This window comes from Geotrypetes seraphini, chromosome 3 (assembly GCF_902459505.1).
Source record: "Geotrypetes seraphini chromosome 3, aGeoSer1.1, whole genome shotgun sequence".
Lineage (NCBI taxonomy): Eukaryota > Metazoa > Chordata > Amphibia > Gymnophiona > Dermophiidae > Geotrypetes > Geotrypetes seraphini.
Window position 1 is genome coordinate 167,267,834 of NC_047086.1, and position 12,727 is coordinate 167,280,560.

Consider the following 12,727-nt stretch of genomic DNA (forward strand, 5'->3'; position numbering starts at 1 on the left):
GTACTTTTTAACTGATGTTATATTTATTGTAGTAGTGTGTTTTTGAAATTGTATTTTTTAACTGAAATGTCTCAATTTTTCTGTTGTGAACCGGCTAGAACTGTTGGTGGGGCGGTATACAAGAAAATAAATTATTATTATTAGGGTACAAATATGTCCAAACAATATTTAATTGGATCCTTGCTAGTTGCATGCATACAGATGGCATAAATTAAAGAGCCTGTTTTAAAATACTTCTACCTGGTGGTGCAGCAGTAACTGCTGTGCCTCTAATAAGCTCTCTGTGTTCAGGATCTTTTCGGCCTCAGCTTGAATTTCTTTGGAGCTGCTAATCAAGCCCTCCATGGCATGCATAGCTTCCTCCTTGTACTGGACACAGTCCCCAGTGGTGTCTAACAGCTTCTCAGTCTGCAATTCAAAAGCAAATAAAAGCACTGAGATGTTGATATTTAAAAACAGTTAAAGTACAGAGCAGCATCAAAAAAGAGATTATTCTTTTTTTCATGAGGCAAAGGCACAGAGAATACAGTAAAAAAATCAATATATTTCTAGACACAAACAACTCATTCCCTTTCCTAAAGCACATTTGTAGCAGATATTCTTAGAAATTTACATGTATTTATATTTTACTTGCTGTCTTTTTGAATAATTTTCCTCAAGACTGTGTACAGCAAGAATGAATCACATATAGGCATTAGACAATTACAGTAATAAAAATATTAAAGTAGCAGTATAGTGTTCCCCTGCGAATTCGCAGTTCGCAGACTCACTAATTCGCAGTATTCTCCGACCGCCTCTTCCTGTACTAAAGTCGGGCTACACCAATCAGGAGCTGCATGTCAAAGCAGGTCCTGATTGGTTCAGCCTTACTTTAGTAACAGGAAGAGGCGGTCGGAGCATACCGCGAGTGATTTTCTTCACTCGCCGGCACTCTAGCTGCCCTCTCCTCCCTCTTCTGCTTTTTGACAGGCAAAAACCCGTATTCACGGGTTTTAAAAATTCACAGGGGTTCCTGGAATGGAACCCCCGCAAATATTGGGGAAGTACTGTACACATTATGGCATAGTAAGCTATATATAATCCAAATCAGGATGTCCTGCTTGCAACATTAAAAAAAACCCCAAAACAACAACCCAAAAACCATATCCATCTCACTATCATTTTCAAACAAGAAAAATTCTAAATTTCCTATTTGAAAATACATGAGAATGTTCAAAATGAACAGCTATTTTCCAAAATAGAACATCCAAATTATGAAAGCCACAAAACCAGGAAGAAGGATGCCTCTCTAGTACCATCTGTATGAAAATAGTCACACAGACTTCTCTACCCAGGGGTAGCCTAGTGGTCAGAGCAACGGACTTTAATCCATAGCATCCAGGTTCATATTCTACTGCAACTCTTATTTTAAATGAAGAACCCTCCGGAAACAGGGAATTACCTACTGGGCCCGGCAATCATTTTGCAAAGGCAGTATAAGAGGTTTGTGCTCCTGTCTCCAAAGAATCCCCGCTGAACTTCCAGGGGGTTTACACATGGAAGGGAGTGGGAGGTGGGGGGACTGATATGAGAAGAGGGAGGAAGAGACATTGCTGGAGTGTCGGAAGGGGGAAGGGGCTTTTTTGGGGGCTAAAATAGTGGTAAACAAACTTAAGTGGTAAACATACTTATATGGGCCCCAGCCTGATATTTAGCTGGGGCCCACATAACTCTTATGCAGGCCCAGCTGAATATCGACTGTGTGTGTATAAGCTCTGGGCAGTCTGGCTACCCAGAATTATGTCCAAATATTCAGTGTTTTTTTTATCCTGTGCTGGACCAGTGGAGTGGAATAAACTTCCAGTGTATCTTCGATAGCAGAAAGGTTTGTGTCAATTTAAGAAACTGTTAAAGTGACATATTTTGTGCCAGATGAAATATGCTTCTTAATGCTATAGACTTTCATGGCTTTTTAATCAGCTTATCTTCTGCTCGGACAATTTTTGTACTGAAACTTTTGTTGATGTAGGTTTGTTTTGTAGCACGTATGTTGATGTATGTTTGTTTTGTTGTTGTATAATTGTTTTGTAGCAAGAGCAGGCAATTATTTTGCATTTTTGTATTTTTTAAAATTATGTATGTAATGTTGTGATATCTAATATAATAAAACGCTAGCCGCGCATGCGCACTCCATCTGCGTGTTCTGTTTTCCGTGCGCTGTAGGGCACCGGTAGGAGTGCGCATGCACGCAAATCTCTCTCTCTGGCAGGCAGAGAATCTGTACATGGGACTCCCTGCTCTTCAGCTCCTCCAGGCAGTGGCAGACCAAACAGGACCCGATCGTGGAACCCAAGGTAATGTTCTGACCGAAGTTAGTTTTAAGTTGTAAGCCACCGCCGCGGCTCTTCTCACGAGCCGCATCTGTGTCGGAGAAGACTTCCGACACAGGCAGGGATCGTGAGAGAAGCCACTGCCGCGGCTTACAACTTTAAAACTAACTTCGGTCAGAACTAAAGGTCGTCGTCGTCGTCTTCGCTCCTCTCCCCGACACACCCGAACCCCCGTTCAGCCTACCATCCGACCCTACCTTCGGCTCCCTTAGTCCCTTGCAGCCGCTCCTCTTCTCTTCCCGCCCCGCGGTCCCGACAAATGTCCTTACTCCAGCAGGGGCCACTGCACTCTAAACACGCTGCTTCGCGGCCTGCTACTGCCCTGATTTGCTCTGCCCGACACAGCAGAGCAAATCAGGCCAGTAGAAGGCCGCGAAGCAGCGTGTTTAGAGTGCTGCGGCCCCTGCTGGAGTCAGGACGTTTGTTGGGACCGTGAGAAGGGGGCGGCAAGAGACTAAGGGAGCCGGCCACACTGCGGGATGGGAGGGAAAGGGGGCTGCTTTGGGGGAGGGGTGTGCTGCGAGGCAGACAGCATTGCTTGGGGGAAGACAGAAGGGGGGCCATGGAGAGACAGTCAGGGAGGAACTGGAGGCCGAGAGGGAAAGGTGGCTGCTTTGGGAGGAGGGGGGGTGTTGGGTGGAAGACAGCTTTGCTTGGGGGAGGGAAGACAGAAGGGGGCACAGAGAGACAGTCAGGGAGGAACTGGAGAGGGAGAGGGAAAGGGGGCTGCTTTCTAGCACCCGTTAATGTAACGGGCTTTAACACTAGTAAATAATAAACTATAACTATTATAGTACCATCATTGGCAGCAAAAAGAAGGAATACAAACCACCAACTCTGTGCTTAAAAGAACCCAACTTTCTGAAAAGACGCACACTGATGTCTCGCAATGTAAATCAGGAACCATAGGGTGCAGCTTTTGGACCCTCTGGGTATCACTGAATAAGCTCTTTTTTCTTAATTAAAATTGGTAACTGTTATGTATTGATGAAGGTTATGCAGGACAACTGACTTTAAAAGAAGTAATACTTTTTTTTTTTTTAGTTCAATAAATTTTTATTGGAATTTAAGGAAAAATCAAATCATACATCATACATCTAATACAATACAATATAAATTAGATCATATGTATGTATGTAACAAAAACAAATAGAACTAGAAAAACAGCAAATTAACAATTAAATAATGATCATTGATACTATCATAAATACAACAAAAAGGACAGTAATATTGTACCTCTGTAAGCAAAGCTAATAGTCCTTTGAAGTCATTGGAGAGCTTAGACAGCTTATCACCTTGCTTTCTCATGTCTTTCTCAGATGAGATCTCAGTTAAACTGGTAAGCCTGGATTTCAGCCAGCTGAGGTTGCCTTCTTGATGGCCCATATCTTGCCTGATGTCCTGCTCCACATTTATAGAGATAACAACTATTAAGCTATAGAAATTACTTTATAACACAGACACAGAAACATAAAACCCAGAAACATAGAAACATGATGGCAGATAAAAGCCAAATAGCCCTTCCAAGTCTGTCCATCTGCAGCATCCACTATCTCCTCCTCTCCCTAAGTGATCCTATGTGCCTGTCCCACATCTTCTTGAATTCAGACACAATCTTTGTTGCCACGACCTCTGTTGGGAGACTATACCACACATTCACCACTCTTTTTGTAAAAAAAAACAAGTTCTTCCTTAGATTACTCCTGAGCCTATCAACTCTTAACCTCATTCTATGCCCTCTCACTCTGAAATCTTCTAAAGAGACTCACCTCATGCACATTTATGCCTCGTAGCTATTTAAAAGTCTCGATCATATCTCGAAAGGGTCCAGAGCAGAGCGACTAAAATGGTTAAGGGGCTGGAGGAGTTGCCTTACAGTGAGAGATTAGAGAAACTGGGCCTCTTCTCCCTTGAAAAGAGGAGACTGAGAGGGGACATGATCAAAACATTCAAGATAATGAAGGGAATAGATTTAGTAGATAAAGACAGGTTGTTCACCCTTTCCAAGGTAGGGAGAACGAGAAGGCACTTTTTAAAGTTAAAAGCGGATAGATTTCATACAAACGTAAGGAAATTCTTATTCACCCAGAGAGTGGTAGAGAACTGGAATGCTCTTCCGGAGGAAGTTACAAGGGAAAACACCCTCCAGGGATTCAAGACACAATTAGACAAGTTCCTGCTGAACCAGAACGAACGCAGGTAGGGCTGGTCTCGGTTAGGGCACTGATCTTTTACCTAAGGGCCACTGTGTGAGTGGACTGCTGGGCACGAATGACCACTGGTCTGACCCATCAGTGGCAATTCTTATGTTCTTATGTTCTCCCCTCTCCTGCCTTTCCTCAAAAGTATACATATTGAGATTTTTAAGTCTGTCTACGTACGCCTTATGACATAGACCACCAACCATATTAGTTGCCTTCCTCTGAACCGACTCCATCCTGTTTATATATATTTTTTGAAAATGTGAACTCCAGAATTGTACACAATATTCTAAAGGAGGTCTTACCAGAGTCTTATATAGGAGCATCAATACTTCCTTTTTCCTACTGGCCATCCTACAAGCTTTCACTTGGTACAAGCATCAATTATAACTGAAAGTTATAATTGATGGGAACTAATAGGTCCTTATCATAGGGCATAAGTGGCAGAATATTTATTTATTTATTATTTATTTCTGTTTAGTATTTATATGCCAATGTAAATTTGAAAGTTCTCTGTAATGTTGCTGTCTGTATATAGTCTCTTCCCTTGTAAACCGCTTAGAAATGTTTATGGTATGGCGGTATATAAAAATAAAGTTATTATTATATACCATTATAGCCTAAGTGGATTACATTCAAGTACTCAAGCATTTTTCCCTATCTGTCCTTGTGGGCTCACACTCTATCTAGTGTAACTGGGGCAATGGGAGATTAAGCGACTTGCCCAACATCACAAGGAGCAGTGTGGAATTTGAACTCACAACCTCAGGGTGCTGAGGCTGTAGCTTTAACCACTGTGCCACACACTACCCAGGTAAAACTTGAGAATGGTCAGCCTTCCATGGCTGATAGCTGAAAGACCCCCTTTAGTGCAGAAGGTGGTGGCAAGAGTAAGGATGAAACCAACAGCTAGAGTGGCATTGGAAGGGACTACTGGGAATGGTATTTATCTCTCTACTACCCCTGTGCTGCAAGGGGGGGGGGGTCAATATTCAAAGCTATGTGAATGGCCAAGAGGGGCTCTTGGCTGTTTAAACCACTTGTGCAGGGCTGTCCAAGGTGGCACGTAATTGCTGAATATCCCTCTATCCACCTAAGCCAAAGCTGGCTAGTTTGTGGGCGAGCCGGAGGCAGAGTTAGTGCAGAGCGAAAACTTAGTCATTTAGTGGCAACTGTCAGTCAACTATCTGGCTAAGTAACCACTTAAATTTAGGACAGTGATGATATTATGCAATGAGTTTATCAGGCATCAGTCTGAATATCAGTCAGTGCCCAGTTAACTTCCGGGTTAGCAGTCGTACCCAGATGTTCAATGCTGAGAGCTGCACATGCTCTGGCATTGAATATCTGGGGTTAGTTTAGCCCGTGGTCAGAAGTGGCTTGCAAGCTACTCACTGCCGCAGCCTGAGTATCAGCTGTTCCATTACTTATGTTCTCAATTTATCAGCGCTTTAATTGAATTATGGCACAGACTCTTTGTCTTTGAGGCATGCGCATGCCCAGAACAATACTAAGGTAGTCCAATTCGAGATGGGCATCGTTGATTAATTTTGGAGGGGATATTATGCCTCAGTGTCTAATGTGCAACCCAGACCAAAACAACTACATGCCAGTCACTTGAATGCGCCAGTCAAATGAACAATAAAGGCTGTGACAGCTTCTTTGATTTCACTGGCCTGTTTGTTTATGCCATATATGTAAGATCTAACCTTTGTTGTCATTTTAAATTGTCCACATTTGGTAGTATCCTTGGCATTATTTTTAATCTGTTCCAGCTGAAGCTCCTTCGCAGATATCCAGGCAAGTAATTCAGACAATCTGAAAAGAAAATGTTAGTTGCACATGGTATACATAGCTAAGCATTACTGATATATTATCATCGTCATCATCATCTTAAAGGGCCATCTTTGATACAAGGATTGGCAACCCTGATGTGTCAGTTCTCTTTAACAACTTGTAGGGCAAATGTCTGGTCTATTATCCAAAAAATCTTTAACTTTAACTCAGACTTTTCTCCTGCAATATTATATTGAAATCAGAGGCTCCTCTGCTCAACCTACCAATGTCTCAGCATGCTCTACTCTTATCATTGCTTTGCAGCTTATACTATCTAACTGGAAATCCTTTGATTTCCTTAATGTACATTTTTGGTATCAATCTGTTCTATTGCAACAAAAACGTGAAATCATGATTTCTGCTACTATGCCAGTAACCACCAAAGTTCACCTTAAATAGGCCATCTTTGAAAACTACCTAGACTCTCTTTAATGTTTCATTACTAGTACTCCTGGTATTTTCCCATACTTTCTTTCTTTCTTTCACTTCTACTCTTCTCTCCCTTTTCTGGCCTCTGGGGGACTCTCTTATCTATCTCTTTTAATTTAACCCCTTCTTTTTCTCCCTCTTTTATAGCCTCTTCCCCCCTTTTCCCCTTTTTCATTTTCCTTTTATTTTCTTTCCTTCCCCTTCCATTGCCTGTTTTCCTTGAATATTCTCCAGATATATGTCACAACACTCCGAAATATACTTCCACTAAGCATATTTGAAGCTCCTTTGTTGCGATTGAATTTTTTGTTCTCAAATCTCTTTCATTGTTCAATGAATATGATGTTACCGATGATTTGTTACTCCCTTTTGTATTTTGATAAAACTTTCAATAAAATTTCATGGAAAAAAAAACAACAATAACAACTTGTAGTCACATAGATTAGTAAAATTTATAAATACCAGCCTGTCTTATTCACAGTTATTTTGTGTGTGTGCATGCGTGCACGCTCACATTTTCCTAGGGGAAAGGGAGGGAAATCCTACCTGGTAGCATCTTGCTTCTTCAGGTACAGCTGCCAAAGGTTGAACATTCAGGGATTGATGGAGCCTCAGGAGTTTCCAAGTTTCCAAGTTTATTAGTTTTTAATATCCCGACCATCAAGCAAATGTCTGGCCGGTTAACAATGTTTTGTAAAGGCTAAAAATTTTATAAAATAAAGTGAACGTAAATGACATAGACTAGACAAACTGGAAGGTGAGGAAAATAGGGGAAGGAGGGGAGAAATTACATAATTTAGTAAAGAAGGAGAAAGTGGGGAGGGGATAGAACGAGAGGGATGGGGTAGCATTGTTGAGGCAAGTACTTACTCGCGGTAAGAAGCAGAAAAAAGAAAGAGAAAGAAAAAATAAGAGAGGAAGACATGAGAAATGAGAAAGGATGATTTAGGTTCAATCGAAAGCGTCTTGAAATAAGAAAGTCTTTAAGCCTGTCTTGAATTTGATTAAATTTTGTTCGTCCCATAGATATTGTGGGAGAGAGTTCCATAGTGTGGGTGCAGTTACTGCAAAATTGGTTTTTCGGGTGTAATAGTATTCTTTTAGAGAAGGAATAAAAAGGAGTTTTTGGTCAGTGGATCTTAACGTACGAGGGGAACATTGTGGAATTAATAGTTTATCAAGGAATAGTGGTTGATGGAAAAGTTTAATTTTAAAGGAAAGTAAGATGATTTTGTAGGTGATGCGATGGGTGATGGGGAGCCAATGGGCCTCTTTAAGAAGAGGAGTAACATGTTCAAATTTACCTTTTTTGTATATTAGTTTTATTGCAGGGTTTTGTATTAATTGTAATCGTCGTAGTTCTTTTTGAGGGAGTCCGTTAAGAAGGGAGTTACAGTAATCTAGGTGGGAAATGACTAGGGAATGAGTCAAGATGTTGATTGAGTCAGTATCTAGGATAGGAGAACTCCTGCAAGAACAGCCTGGGCCCAGGGTCACTTACAAGGGGATACTAAGGGCTCCTTTCATTAAGCCGCGCTAGCGGGGTTAACGCGCGCAACTTTTCATCACACGTTAACCCCCGCGCTGGCCTAAAATCTACCGCCTGCTCAAGAGGAGGCGGTAGCGGCTAGCGCGGCCGGTGGTTTAGCGCGTGGAATTACGCACTTTACATCGCTAGCGCACCTTTGTAAAAGGAGCCCTAAGTGTGTTGTGTGAATTTGCATCCAATTCAAAACCTTTATTAATGTGTGAAATGAATTGAATAAAATGGCTGAAAAGCAGAGAAACATCTTAAATGAATAGACACTTTGGCCCAGATTCTATAAATAACGCCTGCAGTTAGGCGCCTAGATTGGTGCGATTGAGTTAATTAGGAAAATTAAGTTAGGCGCTCAGTTGCACCAATCAGTGATGTTACATTACATTACATTACATTACATTACTGATTTCTATTCCGCCTCAACCTTGTAGTTCTGGGCGGATTACAAAAGAGACATCTGGACATTTCCAGGATGATTACAAAGAGACTTCTGGACTTTTCCAGAAGAGTTACAAGAAGAAGAACATTTCCAGAGGAGTTACAAGAAGAATGGTGTAGTATAGTTTAGGGAATGGGATACGGCAAGGAGGATTGGGCTATTCCAGTGGATATACAATTCGGGATGCTGTACAGATAGGATATAGTGCAGTTTCAGTATATATGCAGTTAGGGAAGCAGTTGACAAGCTTGGGCTTTGAGGGGAAGGGTAACTGGTGAAGAAGGGAGGATGGGGGAGTCACACTGAGGGGAATCCAGGTTGGAGTTATGACATCTGTATAAATTTTTTGAATAGATGGGCTTTGATTTCTTTGCGAAAAGATTTGAAATCGCTTGTTGTTATCAGCAGGTTGGAGATGGCATGGTCCAATTTCGCTGCTTGCGTCGCTAGCAGACTGTCAAACATCTTCTTACGCTGGGTGCCTTTGAGTGGGGGGTAGGTAAATGGAGTCTTAGATCTTCTTTGTCTAGCAGCGAGATTTGGGTTCAGGCGGTTGTTTAGGTAATTGGGGGCTGAGCCATTTATTGCTTTGAATAATAGACAGAATAATTTGAATTGGATTTGCGCTTGTATTGGTAACCAGTGTGAGTCTAGGTAGGCAGTGGTGACATGGTCAAATTTTCTTAGTGAGTAGATCAGTCTGAGTGCAGTGTTTTGAATTGTCTGTAATTGTTTTATCATTGTTGCAAGGCAAGGCAGGTAGAGGATGTTGCAGTAGTCCAGTAGACCTAGTACTAGGGATTGGACTACGAGCCTATATTGCTCTTTGTCGAATAATTTTCTGATTTTATGTAAATTGCGCATGGCTAGAAATGCTCTCTGGGTGGTCTTGTTGATATGGGTTTGCATTGTGCAGCATCTGTCTATTGTTACTCCCAGGAGTTTAAGGGTGGGTTGTATATGATATTTGGTGGAGTTAATTTCTAGTTCTGTGGTGGAGGGGTTCTTATCTGTTAATTGAAAGTGCCATAAAAATGATTTTTAAAAAATAATTATCTTGTTGGTGTCCACGTCTAGGTGCTTACCAGAAAACAGCATGGTTAGGGGTGGATTCTGGGCTGATTTGGGGCGTGGTTTAACTTAGGTGCCAGTAGGTGCCTAACTTAGGTGCACTCATTTTGGCCAAGAAAACCCTGGCCTATATAAGGTTTTAACACCTACTAGTGCCTAAGACTGCCTAGGTACCAGTAAGCACAATTCTATAAATGACGACAATTGAACTCAACAGCACCTAAGAGTTAGGTGTTGTTTATAGAATCAGGGCCTTTTTGCCCTGTGCTATTCCCTACCACTTTGCTTTCAGAACCTGTGAATAAAAGACCAGAGCTGGGATTCACTAACCTGCCCGATCCGGGCAGGTCCGATGAATTCAGGAACGAAAAATATGCAGATGGGGGCGATCGGAAAAACACCCCCATCTGCGTGCACGGATCGCTCTATAGCGATCCCCACACATGCGCAGACCATCTGTAGATGGTTTTCGCATGCCTGTCTGAAACGCAACCTTTTTTTTTTAACTTAAAACGTTTTTTGTTAGTTTTTAGCCCTGCGAGTCCATGGTTTTAACCCGCTTTAAACCCGCTTTAAACCACGGGCTCGCTGTGCAGGGAAAGGCAGGAGAGCTTCGGGGAAGGGCGGGAGAACAGCGATGCGGCAGGAGAGCTTCAGGGAAGGGCAGGAGAATGGTGATGTGGCAGGAGAGATTTGGGAAGATCGAGGTAGAGTAGGGTGGCATGAGGGCGAGCAGCAGGAGATAAGAATCAGGGCAGAGCAGGGCAGCATTCGGGGCGAGCAGGCAGGAGAGATTGCAGGGCAGAGCGCAGGGCTTCCAGTCAGAAAGACGTTTTTGACTGGTCCCCAGCAGTCGCTTCTTCAGGTTGATCGGCCAGCCCAGTCGGATCAGAAATTTGGTGTTGTGAATCGCGTCCCAGCCTACTTTGCATGCGTTTCACCTCATTTGCATGCACAGATTCAAAGTGGATCGCAGGAGAGGTAAGTGAATAAGGCCAGATGGAAATTTGATAGTAAAGTGGTCACAAACCGATCGATACACGATCGGTTTGCTTTGTGAATCTAGCCCCAGGAAATCTCATTTTTCTCGTAGCCAGGCCTTTCTACCAGGATGTATCCATCTCCCATTGCTTCAAGAACCCTCATCTGAGATCACGTCTTTATCCTACATTCAAAATGTACTGCATGATTTTCTCTATGAGTTCGATGTTTGCCAACAGCACATTAAGAAGCTATATTAATTCAATAACTTATTTAGCTATAAAACTAAGGTCCTCCTTACAGTCACAATGGTCATTCATTTTTTTCATTCTGTTATCGCAGCTCACTGCTCCATGTGGCCGTCGCATAACATGGCTCCCTGCTATGTGCCGGACCGCGCCACCCCCCCTACTGCTGGTGATCCCCGTGGCTGCCTCGCTGCTCCGCGCATTCATTCTCCCTCAAGCGAACCGGGCGGTGCATCTTTTTCCTACCCTGCAATGCTGGTGCTGTTGCTCTGTGTGCTATTGCTCCGCGTGTCCGATGAATTTTCTGCCTTCACTGCCACCCCGCGATCACGTGTGAGCCGTTCTGGCCACCTAAAAGCAATTGTCTCCTGCCTGCCCCGCTGGTAAGTGCAAACTTCTTCTGCCTGACTGTAGTGCCTTGCTGCCTTGCCTTCTTCCCTGCTACTGTTCCTGGCCTCTTCCTCTGGGACCTGATTCCCCTGCCTTCTCCCTGATTGGCCTACCCCTCTCGTCCTATCCTTCTCCTACCCCCTTTCTTTCCCTAACCCCCCCCAACCCGTGCTTCTCTGGGTTGGCCCTCGGCCCATTTGTGGCCGCTTCCCCTTTAATCAAGGGGGTAGCTTATCCTTTTTTTCATTTTTCTAAATTAAGGGCTTCTTTAACTAAACCGCAGAAGAGCTTCTTATCATGGGCCGCTGAACTAAATGTTCCAACACTCATTCAATTGCTATGAGCATTGGAGCATTTACCTTGCTCACCTACAGTAAGAAGCTCTGCCTCAGTAAGAAGACCTTCCGTAGTAAGAAGCTCACCTACAGTAAGAGATTCTTTCCAGTGTAATATATTATAGTGGCTTATAGTAGCACTGTCTGGATCCACAAGCAGATTTCAGACTAATCAAAATGTAAAACTTTAACACAGTATTCCTGAAAAGTGAGTGGGATACTGTTTTCAGAAGGTTGTCTGCGGCAAAACTCTTGAAATAAGCTCTAGCAATGTCTTTGTCCTCTCTACAACCAAAGGTCGCAAATATTTACCTGTTAAGATACTCCTTCCATTTGGCCTGGTGTTCTACCAAATTGGAATAAGTGCTATCAACCTGTTCTTTCAGTTCTTTGAAGATTTTTTTGCAGCTATGCAGAGCTGACCTAGCTGGATCTCTTTCTGGAAGCTTCAGGCACAGCTCTTCAATAAGCTGGAGTCTTTTTTCACACAGCTGAATGGATCCTTTCTCACTGAAGAAAGACTGCAAAGACACACACACACACACATAGATTTGGAAATATGAAGAGAAATAATGGAAACACATATTTATTAAAATAGCTGGTCAAGAAACACGCTAAGCACTTTTCTGTTTTGTTTTCTAAATTCTTTTTTTTTTAAATGGTACTTGAAACTAGACGTCATTCATAGGACAAAATACATCACATGGCTTCAAGTTAAAATTTCACATAAAATATGGTAATCTGCCAACCAATTGTCAAAGCGATTTAAGCAGGCAGGATCTTCAGGTGCTGGACAGTGATGCTGAATATCCCCACAGACCATCAAGCAAAATGGTGATCTGGTGAGGGGTGGTGCTAGGGGCGACTTTAGGGAGGAGCTGGGAGTTA

The 12,727-nt window shown here is 42.7% G+C and overlaps 1 protein-coding gene across 1 annotated transcript in view; it reads right to left on the reverse strand.

Annotated features, from left to right (window-relative positions):
* The window catches only part of SYNE1 (spectrin repeat containing nuclear envelope protein 1), a 994,076-nt gene that overhangs the window by 680,167 nt on the left and 301,182 nt on the right, over positions 1–12,727 (reverse strand). The window contains exons 24-27 of the mRNA XM_033936910.1: positions 12,152–12,360; positions 6,280–6,388; positions 3,606–3,770; positions 241–408 (exon numbers count right to left, since the gene is read on the reverse strand). Coding sequence (XP_033792801.1) covers positions 241–408; positions 3,606–3,770; positions 6,280–6,388; positions 12,152–12,360 — 651 coding nt within the window. The remainder of the gene's footprint in view (positions 1–240; positions 409–3,605; positions 3,771–6,279; positions 6,389–12,151; positions 12,361–12,727) is intronic.